We start from the raw sequence: 21,569 nt of genomic DNA, 5'->3' as shown, positions 1-21,569 counted from the left end.
ATATCCAGAGCCGAAGAAGAAATAAAATCACTAAAGGATCAACATGAAGCCAGCACTGGCATGTCGGCACTCTCAACAGCTTCTGGTGCAGCAGCAGAGCCTGTTCCTCCTCCTGAGGAAAAAAGAAAAAAGTCTTTGTCCAACTTTTTCAAAAAGCAGAGGACGGGCAGCATGGGCTCCAGCAGTGTTAGACTGTCAGATGAGGAAAGCATCAAAATGGAGCTGAAAACCTACCTGCAGACCACAGAGGTTGACAGTGATGCAGACCCTTTGGAGTGGTGGAAATGCCACCAAGCAAATTTCCCCCGAGTTGCCAAGCTAGCCCGACGATATCTGTGTATCCCTGCTACCAGTTCTCCATCTGAAAGAGCTTTCAGTACTGGTGGGAACATTGTCACGTGCCACAGGGCAGTACTCAAACCAGATGCTGTTGACCGTCTGGTTTTCCTTGCCCAGAATTTGTAATGGCTAAGATTTACATAAGTGCCTTGTTCATTATGTTCAAATGTGTGAATACACATTCACTTTTTTTTTTCTCAATACTTGAATACTGTATAATTTACCTGGGCTTGAAGCTTTGAAGTAATAGTATTATTACTGGAATTTGCACTGTTTATTTTATTGTTGTTATTACTGGAAGTTGCACTATTATTTATTTTATTGTTATTATTTATTAGTTTAAATATTATGCAGTTTAATGATGGGATGGTTGAAAATATGTTGTCAAAATAGTTGTTTGCAAAATTTGTTCAATAAAAAGGTTCTATATTTTGACTGTATCTGTCATGCAATGTGATTCCTTCTCCATTAGTGCCACCCCCTTGAAAACCATCACTTTATGGGGCCATTCAAACCTGTATTAACACTTTTGTGCACATTAAAATGTTTTTTTTTGTACAATGTACAATGCTCATGACAGTGGAATAGGTTATTCTTAGCCAGTCTACTGCAGTAATTGCAGTGGAAAATGTGGTTAACATCCACTCATGCATGGGAAAAAAATACCGTCAAATACCGTGAAACCGGGATAATTTAGAAAAATACCGTGATACAAAATTTTGGTCATACCGCCCACCCCTAGTGCCATGTGTTGTGAACTTCTTGATTATGTTGTGCACAGTGGACAAAGGAACATGAAGATCTCTGGAGAAGGACTTGTAGCCTTGAGATTGTTGATATTTTTCCACAATTTTTGTTCTCAAGTCCTCAGACAATTCTCTGTTCTTCTTTCTGTTCTCTATGCTTAGTGTGGCACACTCAGACACACAATAGAAAGGTTGAGTCAACTTTTCTCCATTTTAACTGGCTTCAGGTGTGATTGCTCTATTGCCAGCACCTGTTTCTTGCCACAGGTGAGTTCAAACGAGCATCATATGCTTGAAATAAAACGATTTACCCACAGTTTTGAAAAGGTGCCAATAATTTTGTCCGTCCCATTTTTGGAGTTCTGTGTGACATGTCAGATTTGGCTTTTTTTCTGTTTTTTTGTGTTGTTTCAGTGCACATAAAGGAAAAAAACGTGTATATCAAAACATTTGTAATTGCAACAATTTTCTGGGAGAAATTGTGCATTTTCTTGGAAAATTCCAGGGGTGCTGATAATTTCGGCCATGATTGTAGTTGCCAGAGAGTCAGAATTTTCTGACTTTGGTGTTTCCCTTATTCCAAATTATCATTTAGTTTAATGACTGCTTCAGTCTGCTATGTCTGTAAACATGTGAACAAGGCTGCACATGAAATTTTTTCTTTTATAAATTTTAGGTCATGTGTGCTTATTGAATGTTTTATTCCATACGGTATATAGTTTTTTAAATTTTGTATTCTGTTCTTTTTTATTTTCGTTTGATTTAGCAAGTTGTTTAGTTACCTGAAATTAACAAAAATACTGTGTCTGTCACTAGCAGAATAGACCATTCAAAAAATCAAGTTGGATTGATTATCTAGTAGCTAAATTGTCCCAATGTTTTACATAGGGGTCATTCCATGTCAAACCAACCAATGGCCCATGCACTTTGGACTCAGAAAATTCTGAAAAAAATACCAGGTGTACCCATGTTAGTCAGGAGACACCCTATAACATTTTTTTAGAGGTAAGATGAATACTTTCCAAGATACAGCCAGTTTACTGACGGGAGGGGTGTCTATTTTTTCCAGCCTAATTTTTTCATCAAATTTCACAAGTCCACAGCTCAAGAATTTAATCACTAAGCAGGCTCAAACTTTGCATGCTGGTACATTAATTGGTATAGTATGTGACAAAATTAAAACATTTTGTTCAGATGACCAAGCATGGTCAAAGCAGTCCTTGAAATCGACAAAAATGTATTTTGCGTTTTTGGCTTAGCTACTCTGTTTAGGCCTTAATATATTTGTAACTAACACAGACTTTTATTTTTTTTTCCTGATTTAGATAACTGTATAGGCTTTCTGAAAAAGCAATAAACAGAAAAGTAACTGTATCAGGGTTTGAACAGCAGATCTCTCAAATCCATTCAGAGCACCCTAATGACATGTGGGAATGTACAGATAATTTTAATAATGCTTTTAATTTATTCTACATTGTCCCTTCTTTCTCAAAACACAAACCTTACTTTTCTTATGCAAATATTTCATGTTTATTTTCCATTCTAAGCATAGGCAGAATGTGCCATGTGTCGGTAATGGTAATCATTGAGTTTTCAATCATAATAAGTTATCAAAAATGTCAAACTTTTTTTCATATCAAATAATGATGTCCTGTCTCATGTGGCTGAACAGAGGATGCTATCCTCAATGGCCAAAAGACTACCTGCCACTCGAGAATACCACAGTTATATCCCTATAGGAGATAGCAAACTTAGTCATTCGGGTGTCTGGTGAAGACAGTAAATTGACTGTACGAATGTATTCACCACTGAAGCAGCAGCTGAGATCCCGCCCTCTCACAATCACACTCCTGCTAAATCATATAGGTCCCTTGGGTTAGACCAATGTCCTATAGGAGGCTGTGTTGGGTACGTGTATGACGAAAAATGTTGGATTGGTGTGATTCATGACATAAGTAAAGTGGAATCGAACATCCTAATACCTGTATGTAACCATTGCTCCACCACTACCCCCAAAATTTTGGAAGGGGGGGCAAATGGCTTACCTGTGTGAACCTAGAAAATCTCAGTTAAACCTGTAGAGATAAATAAAATATATGAAAGTTGAAGCTTAAAGGAACTTAGAAAATGCATTCACCAGAGAATACCACAATTGGCCACTCCGCCATTGGCACCCCATTCTCTTCACAGATGAGAGCAGGTTCACTTTGAGCAAAATGTATAGATAAAACATACATTTTCATTTGTCATATTTTCATATCCGTGAATAGCTGAGTTTACAGTATGTTGTTTGTGCTAGGTGAAAGCTTACTTTCTTCCAGTTGCTACTGTCTTTTAATAGTTGCCCCGATTGTGTTTATTGAAACCTGTCAAAACTGTAGCTGTATTGTTTGTTAAATGTTTGCTTGTGTTTAATTTAAACCTCTGTCCAAAGTTGAATAATTTATGAATAATTAATTTTTTTTCTGTTTGCAGTGATCTTGAATATGAATTACTTGATGATGACTGGCTGTCAAGTAAAAAGGTAATGAAGATGTTTTGCTTGCTTTTGTAATTATTTTTCATTGATTACAAGTAAAGGATATCCTGCACTTCCACTGTTAACAGTAGACCTGTAAGTCAACAAGGTAGTTCTGCTGTTGGAGGTATAATGCCTTACCATTTCATAGCAAAAATGTGGAAGGAAAATTGAAAACAAAAATCCACTCAGAGTGTTAAATGAAAATAAAAATTTACTGTGACAATAGCTGTCGAACAGGGTAACAAGGGGCGGCAGCTGGAAAAACATGTTCTCCCCATTTCTTGTAGGACTTTTCTCTTGTATTCCCAAATTTGTGCAATTTGTTAATTGTCACCTCTAAATTGGCATCATACAAGTGTGGTTCTGTGCATGAGTAGGCCCTGCAATGGACCAGCACCCTGTCCCCAGGTGCTTACTGTCCTCACAGGTGCCTCAGTGATAGTGCTGCTGCTTTGCAGTAAAGAGACTGTGGAAGAGTGTGGGTTCGCTTCCCGGTTCCTCCCTGTGTGCATAGCACTTTGAGTACTGAGAAAGCGCTATATAAATGTAATAAATTATTATTATTAATTACTGCCTTGGGCCCAGTTCTGCCAAGATAGCCCTTGGTCCCCTGTAATCTTAAAGTGGTCTACGTGATTTAAGAAGTTTATATTGTTAATTCACAATATGATAATTTGTTATAAATGGAAATATGGAAGTCTTCTAAGAACAGAATGTTCCAGTAATTTCAGAAAAAAAATCTCTTAATTCATCTCCAAGAGACTTAGGTTTCAGTTTTCTAAAACTCGCAAAAGAAAGCTTTTTTTGCATAGTTTAAAGACCTACTTTTTAAATAGTGTACTTAGCTTCTTACCAGTTATTAGAACAGTGGATATTCAGTTTAAATAATGTTTTAAACCCTACTTTCTGGTTTTAGGAAATATGTTCTACTGTGGTGTTTATTTTGTTTTACTTGCTTATTTTTTTTTTATTTGGTCCTTCAAATGAGCATCTTTTGACCAATATTACTGGACTGCGTAAGAGAGAGCAGCACTAAACAGAAACCAGGCTTGGTACAATTCCCCATTTCAGTTTTTATACTGAATTTTCAACATATGTCGGGCGAGAGACATTTGTTGCTTTCAAACTGAATACTATTATTAAAAAAAACAAAAAAAAAACAACTAATTTCGGGAGGGCTGCCATTCTGTTTGTTGCATGAGATTTTTGTCATATGGTATAAACCAGAATTGCTTTTATATATTTTTAAATTCAGTACCATATAATACTCATTTTGCATCCAAGCACAAAAGTGTTTGTTTAGCCCTAGTTAAGGCAAATTAAATTCAGTACTTTTAATGCATCAACTGTAAAATTATGGGGAAAGAACTCTCAGGTGGCCATTTGTGACTTGGACATACAGACAGCTTCACAAAACACATCACTAAATGTTCTTGGCAAACAACTGCCATGTCAGTTTTTTCTTGCATTATACCTGCTGTGAATATTTTCTGGATATTTTTAGGTAGAATAAATTAGCAAAATAATAATCCTCCTTTAGGAACTCCCAATAAATTTCTAGGCTGTGTGCATGTTTAAACAAAGCCAAGACAATATTTCCAGTATAACTGACCTGGAGCCTCATGTATAACGCCGTGTGTAGAATTCACACTATAAAATGGCGTACAGACAAAAGCGGAAATGTGCTTCTGCACAAAAAAATCCATGTTCTTCAGCTACATAAATCCTGGTCAGCGTGAAAAGTAATGTACGTTCCTGCTGCCCCACCCCAACTCTTCCCAGAATTACGCCTCTTTGAATATGCAAATCAATATAAGTAGCCCTTAAGCACATCCTTCTGTGAAAAGACAATGGGAAATGCACGGGGGAAAATAGAAGATTTTCAGGAAATGCCAAGTGGAGGCAAGGGAAAGCTTACTATTTGTTGGTTTAAACAGTGATATAATCAACAAGGAAGTTGATCGAGTGACATATAAGTTGTCACATATCAAAGTCGCCGTGAAAAGGCGAGTCGTAGCCCACCGTCTGAGTGTCATATGAAAGCTTATTAGGGTACAGAGAAAAAAAAAAAGGCACACAGTGGGGGGGGGGGGGGGGGGGGGAAGCATGAAATGTCAACTTTAATCTCGAAATTTCCACTTTAATCATGTAGTTTATTTTGTCATTAAAGTAGAACATCATAAACTTCATCTTAAAATTGTTTAATTTACTAGTTTCTCAAATCCCATCGTAACTAAAGTAGCACATTAAATGCTTTGTTTTGTATTTGATCTTCTATTTTCTCAGTGTGTGAATCACTACGTGCTTCCGGGCTTTCTCTTCCTCCGCAAGGATACAGAATCCATTACATTCGTAATATTACAGCTCTCTGAATAATTAAAATACTGAGATGTGTACACGTGATATCATTTTCATGATGATAGGAATGAAAGCATGTTATTAAACATGGGAACATGGTGGCGCAGTGATTGTTCATGTCTCACGTAAGATGCTTGCTGCGCCATGCGCAACCTTCAATGAAATAATTTATTATTAAATTCCTGTCCTTACTTTTCTTTCTCCAAATACCCAATCGCCACACAATCAGTTCTGTTATCTGACATTAAGCCATCTGTAAGCTTAGAATGCTGATTCGTCAAAACTTTTAAGGAACATTGAAATATCTTTGTAGTACGTGTTTAATTATTCTATATATTCAGTGTCGCGCCAGACCCAGCAAGAATACAGTGCAAGGCAGGAAAAATCCGTGAACGGAGCGCTAGATCCTTGCTAGCGCAGTGACACCGTGTCCTCACATGTTTAATTATTAACAATATAGATTATTTAAATAGTTACTTTTATCTGTATAATATAATAACATATTTTGCTGCATTTCATCTTAAAAATGATATCGTCATCATATGTTAATACGCGCTTTATAAAGTGGCTCAGGTTGTGCAATATTATAACTGTATCGCAAGTTTACAGTGAGGTAGTTGTACTTATAAGTACAAACAGTTCTACAAGGAGAACTTAATGGACTAATTGAGTGTGTTTATAGTTCTTGGGATGAAACTGTTTCTGAACCTGGCTTTGAAGCGTTTGCCATGTGAGAGTAGTTCAAATAGGCAGCATGTGCTTGATGCTATTTACCGATAATTCTCTGCTGTAGATCTGTGTTTCCCCACTCAGATATAGTGATATAAATACTCCGAGTGGTGCAGTGAGAGTAATATGGAAAAAGATGATCCGCTGTGGCAACCCCTAACGGGAGCAGCTGAAAGAAGAAAAAGAAGGTGCAGTTAGAGTAACAACGCTAAAGCACCTGTATCATTTGGAATACTTTGGCTATTCCCTGGACCATTATATTGTTACAGGTTAATTACAATCAAATGCATTAAACTAATAAACAATATGCAGTTGGTTTCAGTGTATATGATAAAGCCGCGTCATGGATGTGGATCTAAAAAAGAAAGGGAAACCACACAGGAACAGTAGCACTGCTTTGACGCTGGGTGCCGCCAGTCTGCAAAACCGAGCGGAGAACTTGCGTACGCCAGGGTTGGAGCTACCGTGGAAATGTGCGTGGCTTTACGCCAAGTTTAGGTTTTATACATTGCAATTTGAGCATGGAAACGTTCGTACGTAACATTTTTTTGTGTATGCACCGTTTATACATGAGGCCCTGGTGATTTCCCAAATGACTACTTAGTATAATTTCCATTAATTTTTAGGAATTATACCGTCTGTGAACAAAGCCAGGAAAGTGCTGGATAAAGTAAATAAAGCAATGACAGCAAGAAAGATTCAGCAATAATAGATCTCCATCCCATCCAAACCAAGGAGGAAATTATTTTGCTTGGTTAACACTAGATGCAGCTGCCTCACATACAGCCTTTGTTTTGCGTAGGTACTCTGCTCATTTGTCCAAAGGTAGGCTTTGTAAAGCTTTTTAAAGCAACAGTCTATAGTCATGTGAAAGAATAAGTATATTTCAATTTTCTGGATTTTGCATAATAAAGGAACACTGCCTTCACGGAAAGGCATCAAGACCTGCAGCACTTTAGTTTACAGAAGCATAGTTGACTCCTAAAACACAGCATGCTGGAAAAAAGCTAGATAGGTTTTTTTGCCTGCTACTGTATATAGACATAACTAAATCAATGAATAAAAACAAGGGAAGGATGCATACATTTTATGTTAAATGTCCAGTGCACTGATGTTAATGTATTGCAAATATGCTCCCCTGGTCTTGTGGCACTTAGGGGCTTTGTGTATGAATGGTAAGTACGGCCATTTCCATGCTCACGTTGAGATGTACTAAAACTAAGCCAGCGTCAAAGCAGTGCTGCTGTTTCTGTGTGGTTTCCCTTTCTTTTTTAGAATTGCATTCATGATGCAGGCTTTATCAAATACACAAATTAATTGCATATCGTTTACAGATTTAAGGCACTTGATTGTAATCAGTCTGTAACAATATAATGGTGGAATGGCCAAACTGTTACAACTTCTTTGGCTGCTTTAGCGTTGTGAGAAGACATTGCAAATGGAAGAATTAGAAGAATGTGTATATTTAGAGATCATACTGATTTCTTGTCCCATAATGATTACTGGCTTCTAAGTCGGTTCAGATTTCCAGGAACTATCCTGTTGGAGCTGTCTGCTGAACTGGGGCTAGTTTTACAAAGGCAGACTTTGAGGAATTGTGCTCTACCTGTTCCTTTGCATGTTCTGTCCACTTGTCAGGCTTTTAGCCATAAGAGGTTTTCAGTGTGAACTGGCTGATCAATCAAGTATTTCTCAGTCATCGGTAAGTCCCGCTATGCTAGTTGTACGGGAAGGTATTATATGCTTATCATCCTTACACTGTGGTTGAATGGACAAACATCAAAGTGTAATTCGCAGCAATGTCCAATTTTCCAAATGTAATTGGAGCCGTTGACTGCACGCACATTGCTATAAAGGTGCCTTCAGACAATGAATTTGTTTTTGTAAAGAGAAAGCTTTTCCACTCTATTAATATAATAATTATCTGTGATGCAAAAATGCATCTCATTAATAATGTTGTGGCGAGATGGCATGGCTCAACTCATGAGTCATTTCTTCTGAGAAATAGTAGATTTGGAAAGAAATTTGAAAATGGTAGTGTTTGTGATGACTGGCTTCTTGGTAAGATAAGACAATTTAACATTACCCCTCTGATCAAAATTGTAAGTTGTCTGTATGATGTAACCATATAACCTGATTGCTTAGGTTGACAGTAGGTACTTGCTGAAGACGAGGGTTCTCATCCCACTCGCCAACACACTGACTGAACAAGAGCAACGTTATAGTGACTAACTCTTGGGCTCGAGCAGTGGTAGAACGTACTATAGTGCAGCTTAAGGACAGTTGGTACTGTCTGGATAAGACTGGTGCAGTGCTGTCCTATAGTCCACAGAAAGTGTGTTACATTGTGTAAGCATGTAATGTGCTGCATAATTTGGTACACAATCGTGGCATGCCCATATCTGAAAAGATGCGGTATGATGAACCTGACCCTAACCCACCAAATAATCAGCCAAATCGGACAGCGTCACAACTTTGTTTGAATGTAATTAGCAGAATGTAAAAATAGGTAATCAGATGCAGCATTTATTTTTTAGCCAGTTCATTTAATTTGTAGTCAATATCGCATAGTGTAGCACTTCTATTCCTTAATTCCTTTCTCCACATCTCTTACAGCATCTGTTATTGCATTTTGTAACTACAGAATAGCATCCGTCAGCACACGGCCAGTTTCCATTTACAGGTCTTAAGTTTACTCAGCAACCATTAATGTTTGAATCACAATATTGTGATGGATTAGTTGTCAGTATTACACTAGTAAAGGAAGCCAATGAAAAACATTGTCATGTGTTTATATATATATATATATATATATATATATATATATATATATATATAAAAAAAGATTTGAACTTCAATTGCTATAATCAAAGCTCAGGTTTCAACTTCAGTAAAATTCTCTAATGGAGTCTAAGAGAAATGTATCTAAACAAAGTAATTTAAAGAAAATTGATTTTTAGGAACTTTCGTGAGGAGGCTGAGACAGATTTCCTACAGTACAGTGTAAAGGATTAGTGAGCTTTTCTAGAAAATTATTACTTCACATTATTATTCACATTATTTCCTGCTAAAAGGCTGGTGTTACGAGCCATGAGGTCATGTGTGTATTTTCTTAGGGAAACTTTTTGCACAGTATAGACCCTTTGTGCACCTTTAAGAATCCCTTTGCCCTTAACTGGAAATGCGACTTTGATATGTATGTGCTATCTAACTGGTAAGTTCCAGGTATGTGTGATTGTGTGCAGGCTATGTTTTTGCCACTATTTGAACAAAATTCAGTTTGTTGAAAAGTTATTTTGTATAGTTTTGTTCACTTTTGTAATCAAGTAATGGTTTATTTGGGGTAAATGTGTTTATTACCTATGCATATGATCTTTTAGATGACTTATACCTATTTTCATGTAGATTTATTTTATGTATTATACATTTGTTTTTTTTCTCCATCCAGAATCAGTCTGATTTGTCAGATGAAGAGCTGAATGATGACCTGTTGCAAAGTGACGAAGAAGATCAAAACATCAGGTACAGTTACTTTAGCCATATCTTTCGTTTTTCTTGCATGCTCCATTAAAGAGTCTGTTGTTGGATGATTTGTTTTAATTGTAAAATTTTGTTTATACATTGCTATTCATGTAATATTTACTAAGATGTCTCCTGTGCACATTAGAAATTCTCCATTTGTATTGTGAAATCTGTGGGAGTTTTTAAAATTGTGTATTTTTAGCTTTCACATACTGCATAGTACTTGACTTTTTAATAAACATTAAAACACTAGCAGAGAAAAGATGCATTTACACAAGCATAGAAAAAATCATTCATAAAAATTGGGCTATGTAGGGAGGGAATTTTCTTTTTGTAGTAATCAGATAAATAACAATATAACTTGAATGAGGGATAAAAAAGGAAAGTGTTAAAGGATTTAGAAAAATCCTTCATTATACTGTATATGACTTTTGACTTGCTTAGTGGGAAGATCGTTTACATAAATGTATCAATTTTAATATTTTTAATGGGAAGATGCCATATGTATTTCTCTTGATTGTTTTTTAGGTTGGCTTGTGCTGGATGTTTTAATTGAACAAAAGTTATCTTTTATTGTTTAATTCACACATCTCTCAGGACACCTTGAGAAAAGTGGTGTAAAACTTAGTGCTTTACTTGAGGAGAGGATAGTGAATGTATTGAAATTTTTTTTTTTGGTAATCTTTCCTATGTCATTACATGGTCACATAATGCTGACATTGTGTGCAAGGAAGTGACAAAGCCTGAACTGCAGTCTTTCAAGGACCATGCTCAGTAATACCTACATTTAATGTTGCAGGGCCATTTAAGAGTTGTTAATCAGCGGACTATGCGTAGAATAAATACCCAGAGAGAACATAAAAAATGTGTCAATGCTACACAGATAGTGACTGGCTTAGGATTCAAGGGATTGTCACTGGACAAAGAACCACTGAACCACCATGAAGCTGAAAGCTAAAGTGTTGTCATTATATTTGCTTAAAATCTTGACAACTAAAATTAAAAATGCTGTTTGTAAGTTTATATTCTTAGTTTTGTGCAAGGTTTAATCACCAAAAGTTGTTGAGAATTATTCCACTGAGATTACTTGAAGTTAAAACCATTAATGCAGTATTACTAATATTTTTGCTTTTTTTTATCTAATCTATTTTTGAAGAAATGTGCAGTAGATAATATGCAGTTGGTCAGTTGCAGTCATGGTAGTCTATTTGGTTGCATGTATCTGACAAATTTGTTTTTATTAATTTTTTGCACGCTTTGCATATTCAAGGTAGACATCAGTAAACATGTCAAATTGTGTACAAAATTTATTTGAACAGTTAAACAAAAAAATTGAGTATCAGCCAAAACTGGAATATAATTAGCTGAGGTGTGAACATAGCCTTAAAATTTCCTTGTTTTGGTGTTTGCACTTTCCTAGGCAATGTCAGGCAAGTGTGCTGCACTGTTCAGAGTGAGAAACTGATAGTTCCACACAGCTATGCACTCTCATGTCTGTGACTTTTAATTATTTTCAGTTATCATGAATATATTAGTTTTTCAAAATATGGGTGTGAGCAATGATTCCTAAAAAGGCTAATTTTAATACAGATAAAGTAACAGTAATTTTCATTGTGCACAGACAGAGGCCAGGGCCAAGGCAATTATATATTCATTAGAACAAATTGTTTCACATTTAAAAACTTTAAAAGTACCAAACCATTGGGCTGTAATACAAATGCAAGCAGCATATTTTACTTTTTGTATTTAAAGCATTTGCTGACAAATTATAAAACCTTTTTTTTTTTTTTTTTTTTTGAGCATCTGAATTTTAATTGAACACATTATAATAAAATGTTTAAGTGTAATTGGAAATCCAGTAACAAACAAACTTTTAAGGCATCTGAAAACTTTTGTGAGATGTAGTATTTGTGTAATAAAAAATTGATTCTTAAATTGGTTTTAAAGACAACAGTATTGCTAGTACCCTGCACAAGGTTGATTCCCACCTTGTGCACAGTGGTGCCAGTTTAGGCTCTAAAATCTTGAGGACCCTGGCATTAGATATTTAGGTTTTGTAAACTGGATGAATAATTTCAGTATTTTGTATGCATAAGACTGGGATATTGATATTTTAAATGTAAGGAAAGTATAATGAAAGTTTGTGCTTTTCAAGGGTGGGCAAATTCATTCCTGGAGGGCCACAGTGGCTGCGGGTTTTTGTTCCAACCCAGTTGCTTAATTAGAAAACAATCCTTGCCAATAATTACATTTCACGGCTTGTTAGTGCTTTAACTCTGCTATGTCAAGTCATTCTCATATCCTAGATTTTTTTTTTCCATTCTAAGGATATCATCCAAATACTTTGAAGTGTAAAATGGATGAGTAATTCTCAATCCTTCACTTTTTTCTCTTCTCTTTCCTTCCAAGTATTTAATTAAACCAAATAGTGCACAATAAATACACACAGGTGTAAAGGGTAACAAGCAAAATGGATAACTGCTGGTTTCTTTTGTCATTTGCAGCTGTTTACGACTTAAATAAGCAATAAGGGTTCAAAATCTTAAAGAGGGAGATAACTAAAATGAAGCAGAAGTGTTTCTAGAGCAATAAGGGCTTCTTATTAAGCAATTGGGTTGGAACAAAAACCTGCAGCCACTGCGGCCCTCCAGGAATGAATTTGCCCACCCCTGATTTAGACTGCACATTCTGTTCTTGTGTTTTTGTGTATTGATGCATATAGGTTTATGTGTTTTCAAGCACAATTCAGTATACAACTGTATTTTATTTTTATATATATATATATATATATATATATATATATATATATATATATATATATATATATATATATATATATATATATATATATATATATATATATATATATATATATATATATATATATATATATATATCTACATGCAGCAATGCTTTGACTTATACCAGTAATAGAAAACGATGTTATGTGTAAAAAATAAATAAATAAAATTAGAGACCATGCATGTAAGTCATAGTGCATATTGTCCAAGGTTATTATCATTCATGAAATGAACTTAAATGACTAAGCAAGCATTTTGTTAAACTGAATAAAAACCAAATTAAAACCTGAGTGAAAAATTAAAACCAAACACTTGAAAACTAAGTGAAATAAAAACTGATGAAAGTGAAAATTTTAAATTTTCTGTTTTGGTGTGTGCTTCTGGAGGTGTGCAGAACTAAGTTTCAGCACATAATATTTTTCTAGTAATGGTCAAAGATGAGTCAAGAAATTGTCAGCTGAAAGTTTGCCAAGGAAGGATGGCACAACAGCCATCCTCCAGATAATTCCGTTAAAAGAGAACATTAAAGCGATCCAGTTTTTGTTAAGCCCACTTATCACAAATGTTATTCACTTGAAGTAAATTTGGTGTGTGAAATGAAGCAAAGCAAATTTTAATGACCAAGTATTAACAGAAAACCTAGATTTGAAAAAGAAAGATTAACATCTGATCTGAGTTGAAGCTGTTGAATCAGAGAGGATCCCTCAGACATGGGCAGTTTAGGACAATTACCTCCACACTCAGTTGACAAATCTAACAATATATTCAAAGAGAATACGGGATAAGATTCTTAAACAGTGAATGGGGGGTAAGAGTTGGTCCTTCAGTTCAAATTGACAACATTGTGGAAAATATATCTTTTCCTGTTTACTATGAATGCTGCCTTTCCTGGAAATAAATGTTAATATTTTAGCAAAATATTTGCATATTTTACACATTTTGACCATTTGAATGGATATTGCACTTGTAGCTTATGCAAGTTGAGTAATATGGAATTATTTTTCTCTCTTCCATGGGTGGTTTTTCATATTGTTTGTTATTGTCAAGAATTGGTTAGAGCAGAGCCCCCATAGAGTGTAAATATTCAATGTGTAATTTCTTCATGCAAATGTATTAAAAAATTTTGTTTGCCACCACTACAAACTACATTGGTTTAGTAATTATTTTAAAAATATAGCTGCAACCCATTATGCCCTTAGAGGTTTACCATAGCTCAGGGAGTCTGTCACTTTGAGTTTACAAAGCAAGAGTGGATAATCTAGAGCAGAGGCTTCTGACCTAAAGATATGAAACAGGAGTCTGCAACAGTGTTATTTGCACATAGAGAACAGATCATCTTAAGGCTAAAAAAAAAGTTCTTTCCTTTATTTGTAGTAAGGAACACTTTGTTTTAATGGCCAAAATCTTTTTGAAAGACTAAGACTGTTTTGTAATATACTGGGTATAGATGTAACAGCATATCCAAGTGCAATGAACCATAAACTCAGTATGGGGTAGCAACAGATCATTTCATTAAGGGCTGGTTTATACTTCACGCTCAGAATGTGTTCACGCACGCATCATGGCTGCCACGCGTTCCCAGTGTTCATTTAATGGGTCCTCTGAGCATGTCCTCAGAAATTAATTTGATGCGTGTGAGATTTGCAATACCAGCAAAAAATCGGGGTGTGCAGTTTGATCAAGTCGGAATGTGACATCAGAGTCTCTTGTTTACTATCAATGTGACAGCAAGCCACTTGGTAGACCCTACAGGATCAATGCGCATGCTTTGATGTTTGAAGAATGGTTCAATGTGGTGATGCAAAATGCTGACATACAAAAGCATTTGTAGTACTTTTATATTCAAGTGTCGCATAGTCCCCAACGTAATGACAACACATTTTAAAGGTCTTGCATACCATCTTCTGTGCTATCTTTTTTTTTTTTTTTTTCTTTTCACCTTCACAACAGCATCAGAATGCATGCCGGAATATTTGAACCACAGGAAAAAAAATAGGGACACAGTGAAAATGTCTATTTTGGCTTTAATGTCGAAATTTACATTTTAATCTAATAGTTTATTTTATCATTCAACTAGACAGTCGTAAATGTCATTTTAAAACCAACCCAGCTGTTAATCGCTATGTGCTTCTGGGGCTTCCTCCTGAACTGACAGCAGCGGCAAGCAGCGATTACCACACAGAACACATTTAATTTATGATATTCAAGTTCTCTGCACATTTAGAATCCATAGATTTATACTTGATATCGCTTTCATAATGAAATGTATTAAAGTATGTACATTACATTTTATAGATAAAATGTTAACTTCATTTAAATAATGAATACTGTTGATAATTACACAGGTGGGGGTAGCATAGTGGCGGAGCAGTAGCACTGCTGCTTCGCAGGGAATCATGTACCTGGTGTTCTCTGCCTGGAGTTTGCATGTTTTCCCGGTGCGTTTTCAAAGTGTGCTCCGGTTTCCTTACAAAGACGTGCAGATTTGGGGATGCTAAACTGATGCTAGTGTTTGTGTGTGCTTGTATTCACCTTATGATGAGCCAATGACCCGTCCAGGGATTGTTTCTGCCACGCACCCAATGCTTGCTAGAATGGGCACATTCTTGCATCGATGGGTGTAATTATTAAACATCCATTCTTTTCAGAGATATTGTGGCAAGGTGTCCTTGGAATTTAATGAATGTTTCAGACAATTCACAACACAGCAAAGCCGAAACCTTTTCTCACCGTGATATCTCGCACTGCCACCTGGTGGAATCTTACAGATTTATGTAAAGTACACATGCAAGTATAAACTGTACCCTGCTTGCGTAGCAGAAGCATCCGAAGGAGCACGTATCGCATGAAGTATAAACCCAGCCTTAGTCCTAGTGCTAGCAAAGTTAGCTTTATGACCCTGATCCACCACACAAGGGTGTAAGTTGTCTTAAGTATCAGAGGCAATATTCCATATCAGAAATCTTCTGAAGAGATTCACAAGCCAACCTGCTAGAAAAAGCAGTAGAACCATCCCAAAGAAAACCTTTAGTGGCCACCTAGCCTAAGGCAGGTCTTGACTTGACCCAGTGTTAATGGAAATAAATTTCTCAAGCATAGGGACCAGTAAAGAAAAAATTCATGGTTCCTGAACAGAGATGTATTGACTTTCCATAGTGCATCCTGATTAAGCACTGTAGATAAAAAAAACATATGAAGCATAGCACACGTATGATCAGAGAGGCAGGAAGAAAGGATATCAGCAGTAGGTAAGGAGTGAGAAACAGAAATGTAGTCAATACTAGCCTGGGGCTTAACAATTAAAAAAAAAAAAAAAGAATGATTATTCTCTGACAGGGGTTCATTAAATAATATGAGTCAACTATGCTATGATCATTAAGGTATCTACATAGATAACAAATAGAGGAAGGGAACCTTCAACCAAGATTGGATCAAGGACATTGCTGGGATCTGTGTCTATAATAAATTCATCTTCATGTAATTGAAGAATACTGAATACCTGGAAGAAGGAGCCATAGATGGGGGTAGGAGGGTATAGTACATGGCAGTGAATCAGAAAGGGGATAATCGAACTAACAATCTGAATCACGACCAGAGAATAAGGCCTTAAACTGAAGGGTTTGCCAGGCAAGTATATCAACTTCACATTTTCAATAGAGATCAAATGATGTTGAGACCGCAATGTAGCACTTAGGTACAGCCTATATAATATCACACTTCATGCGTGAGGTTAGTGACTTGCCTGAGTAAAAAATCTGTGACATTAGATCTTTTTTCAAGGATCATCAAGGCTTTAACATTTCAGAAGGCTACTTTTAAATTGGCCTTGTGTCTATAAGTAAGAGAACAGCAAAGCTATAGGAAAAACGAAATGTAAGGAAGAGCCAAAACAGCCAAATGCCTCCCAACATCATCAGTACACACTCACCCAGACAAATTTAACTCAAAAAAGCATGTTTTGGGGGAAACCCACCATCCCTTAGCAAACCCCATGAAGCCCATAATCCCGTGGATGTCAACTGCCACAACTGCTTGAAAAATCCAGTTGTAAAATAAAAACAAACACTCTGTACTCCAGAACACGTACCATTCATATCCAGCCTTGCTAAAGGAAAACACATAGGGCTAAAAACAGACAGCCAGACAAGATTGAGGACGAAAGTTAATGGAGTAAATTTGCACATGGTGTCCATGACTAAACTGAAATCGGCTGCAAGGATGTGTTCTGCTGCCTTAATCCAGGCATAGAAAAGTTAAGTCACCATGTGTTCGCAATGATGTGGTGTAGAACTTAAATGTAGAAGTAATAAACAATACAGGATCCTGGACAAAATATGTCAACTGGAGCATTGATAACAAAAGACTTGGGGAAAAAATGCATGAAACACAGGCATCTGACAGTTGAAACTTGTGAACAGAAAGAATTCTGAAAAGTTATATTATCCATAACTGCGTGGTCCTACAAACAGAACTTCTAGCAGTAGCCATGGTGTCTGAGCAACACCAACTTGACAGGTGGAGAGGGTTATGCTGGGAAAGAGCCAAGTGATGCAAAATGTTCTGGAGCCTTGTATATCTCAGCTGCATTGTATTGAAAGATGTTTTGACTCCAAATAAAACCTTAAGGTGAGCAGGGAAACCCTAGGGGTGGACGGTATGAACAAAATTTTTTTTCATAATGTAATAAAATATTATCATGGTTATGCTGTATATCATGATATAATCTATGTGCATTTACTTTTCAAGTTGAATCCAGTTTAGGTGCTTCTGTTCATGTAGTTTCATACATTAACAGTGAGTAGTTCTACTATGATGTTTCTTTTCATAATGACATTTTTAATCAACTGAGGTAATTCCAAAATATTTGTATTGTGCAAACTGAAAAAAGATTAACTGAACAAGAAATCAATAAACATATATCGCACATGTCTTTTAAGACACAATCTTGGATGATCTGTGTCTGTATAGACTATACAGTAAAAAATCACAATAAAATAAGTATTCAAAGAGTTATTCTTTCCAATTTCTCTAGTGTCCCATTGAACACAAACAAGCAAGCCTAAGTAGGCTTTAACACTTATTTAAAGGCATAACAAAGAAATGTACATCCACATTCACTGAATACTGCCTCAGCCGTGGCTATCAAGCCAAGCCCTGCAATTCAGGCTACTGAAGAAAGCTTTTACACTTATACTACTAAAGTTAATGATCTTGAGAGCGTAGTTTTCAGTGTTCAAAATCTTTTACAGAAATTGATGTTGGTGGACACATTTTAAAAAAAGATGTTCTAAAGAAGAAATATGCGTATTTTCACCAAAAAAACATTTTCCATTCCGTTGTTTTCGAGCTTTGAAGATACAGGTTAAATCCTGTTATAGCGAATACCGAAGTAACAAAATTTTTAGAATAGCAAATACTTTTTGTTGATCTTGAAAAAAAATTATAGAACTTCATATTAAACGAATCTGCTTTAATGAAATGTAAATCTCAGTAGAATTAACTTTTTTTTTTTTTTCGACCAAAAGTGGCCACTGAAGATAATAGTGAGATGCAAAAAATACTTAATGCCACTCCTACACTTTACGCGGTGAGTCTCAGGAACCCTGCAACAGGTTGTTTCGGAGAGGGAGAAAGACAGTCTGTTGCAAAATGTCTGGTCTTGGGCAGTCTCGGAGAGAGTGTAGATGCAACATCACACACATAGCCGAATTCTGAGTCAGTATTCCACTGAGCTTCCGCGTGGGTAATCTGTGTTGTGTGCGGTCCTTGAGCCATTCTAGTTTCATAGTGCTTCTCAAAGTTTTATTTGAGATGAACAAAAAAAAGTAAGAAACTGCTTCAGTTGACACTGGAATGAAGAAAAATGACGCTGTGAAAGCATTTTGGAATTGCAGCTTCACTTTCATCTAACAAAATTTCTGTTATAACAAAATTTTTTTTATGGTTCAGCGAGTTTCGTTCTAATGGGATTCCACCTGTATATAGCATTTAAAAAATATGTAAAAAAAAAAAATATATATATATAATGCCTCTTGTTTCATACTTATGTTGAGCCCCTTTTCCTTTGGTGCCCAAAGCATATGCTTATTTTACTTAATGTTTATTGTACAGCAATTATATGCATGTGGACATTAAATCACATTACACATTTATTTTTGTTTACAGTACAGAATAGTTGCCATTGGATTTGTATTTCTTTATTTTTCCAATTTTTTGCATTATTTTTGATTGCTGAGTCATTTAACATTTGTAAACTGCATACACGAGTATTCTACAGAAAGTCATTAATAGAGTTTGTATTGACCCATTTAAAAATTGATAGTTTTAAATTTTGACCAAAAAAATGAAATGTCATTACATCATACAGCATGAAAAATATAAAATAACTTGAGGTATGGTACAGGGAGGACTGAGACGCAGACACAAGCAGCTGTTTTATAGCTGTTTTATAGTCCTTGAAAGGACTGTTTATTGTCTTTGTATTGTAGTGGTTATCCCCTCTTCTTCCCTTTACAGTACTTGCTTTCTACATTGATACATGATCTAACCAGGTTCTTTACTGGATTAGCCTGCTCTTGCACCTTAAGATTAACACACATACATGCAGACACTAACCACCAAAGTACCATATGAACTACATATACACAGCCTGTTATTCTATAGTGCTTTAACCCACTTAAGTGCCGTATAAATATGAATAACACATGCACAGTCTGTCTTTACCTAGTACTTCAGTAGACTTGCTTATCATAGGCACAAACAATGTACAATGTCTTAGATGTGCCTCAGACCTAAATATTACTTTTGGTCTCCAAGAAAATATTCAGTTATTGGTATTAATTAAAGAACAATTACACCAGTAGTGAAAAGTATAAAGTATACATAGTAAAGTTTGGATATTTATAGTCTTTAGAAAAAGCTTATGAAGAATTAGAGATATCAAAGATGAATGCCATAGGGTGGTTTTTCATCTAGCAATCGATGTTCATGAAATGCATTAGCTAATGAACAGATAAAATGGTTGCACGTGACTCACCCTCTCTTGACATCTCTTGCACAAGTCGTTTTTATTGTAAAATTCAACATGGGATTTTGGAATGCGATGTTATACACATTGGATTGGCTGACTGTTAATGTAACCCTCACTTTCTTAAGCTGTAAACCAATTTGGCAATTCCTAGTCTCACAAAATCTCCATCTGTTCGCAGGTTATAAAATAATCAAAATGGCATCCCCACCATTTCCTGGTCTTCTGCTATGTTTTCACAGATGTTTTTAAAGTGAGGTACAATTCGGGAAGAGGAGACAATTTGATGTTAACAGTCTTATGTCACAGGTCAAGCTGCTACAGTAGCAATGTTATTATCATAACATGAATTTTCTCCTGTACACATGTGTTTATATAAATTCAGTTGTTGAAACAAACTCACAATCTGTTTTGGAATATGTAGGCTGTAGGCTGCTTAATTGCTTGTGACCCTTAAATTAAGTTATATTGAAGCAATACGTGGTCTTTCATCTCCACAGTTGTACTGGCATATGCTGTGCCGTGTCAAAGGGACAAGTTACAAAGGAGGCTTTCTGATGTGCTCAACCATGGTAAAAATAATACACAAAAACGTCTGCTTGTTGACAAATTTTCTAAACGTGTCTTGTTTCTACTGGCGCACCTCATTCAACTAGGGGGCCCCTATTGCTTTCACCCTCTTGATCAAGATATTCATTATTTTCCTCGCAGTGGTTATTTTATTTTTATGAGTGAGAGATGATGAACCTTTCTTGCCTCACTTAAAACTTTTTATAGATTCTAGTAATTAATAAATCTCATAATTGCAGGAGGGCATAATCTTGCTCACTGTGTAGCTTGTGTGCCATGTCTATGCACGACTGAAAGTCCTAGATGGAAATGAGGCCAATGCTCATGGAGAAAGGCTAGCATATCATTTTTCTCCATCCGTCTTTTTGCCAGCTAGCATTAAGTTATTGTTCTCTGGCGGTCCTCTGTCAAGTGAGTTTTTTTCTTTAGTGAGTTTACCTCAGTGTTGATGCCAGGAGTCTCCTTAGAGTGGTAGGTAGTCACGGACTTGACAGAAGTTACATGTTTTTGTAGGGTGTTGATATTATCTGTCAAAGCATTCATACCAGCTCAGAGTGGTTACTCTGCATGATGTTATGTAAGGAATTGATCTGCTCCATAGCAAAGCTTTTCATTTTCTTGAGAAAAGTAGCCATGATGGAGAGAGATGGTAACTTCCTCTCAGCTATCTTCAGACCAAAGTGACTTCTTCACTGGACCTAAAATAAAAGAATGAACTTTTTGTGAAGTAGACATTCTTGAAATGAGTACTGTAAGATGCAGTTAATCTGTTTTTCTAACAGATAAGTTTCATTTTTATTTTTTTTACTTAAACATGTCTGGTAATTATAACACAGAATTACTCTAACGTGGTTGTTGAGCACAAGTGGGCCATTGTTTTTTTTTTTAATCCTAGGTCTGAAACACTAAGTATTGTGTAAACCCTTTTTTTTTTTTTTTTTTTTTTATAAATCAGA

General features: G+C 35.9%; 1 protein-coding gene across 2 annotated transcripts in view; it reads left to right on the top strand.

Moving 5' to 3' along the window:
- The window catches only part of rbm33a (RNA binding motif protein 33a), a 262,607-nt gene that overhangs the window by 24,773 nt on the left and 216,265 nt on the right, over positions 1-21,569 (top strand). For both annotated transcript variants that reach the window (XM_028804153.2, XM_028804154.2), the window contains exons 3-4: positions 3,561-3,609; positions 10,142-10,215. In XM_028804153.2, the coding sequence (XP_028659986.1) occupies positions 3,561-3,609; positions 10,142-10,215 (123 nt within the window). The remainder of the gene's footprint in view (positions 1-3,560; positions 3,610-10,141; positions 10,216-21,569) is intronic.

This window comes from Erpetoichthys calabaricus, chromosome 6, assembly GCF_900747795.2.
Source record: "Erpetoichthys calabaricus chromosome 6, fErpCal1.3, whole genome shotgun sequence".
NCBI lineage: Eukaryota > Metazoa > Chordata > Cladistia > Polypteriformes > Polypteridae > Erpetoichthys > Erpetoichthys calabaricus.
The sequence above is the reverse complement of the archived record's forward strand: the minus strand, read 5'-3'. Positions and strand labels throughout refer to the sequence as shown.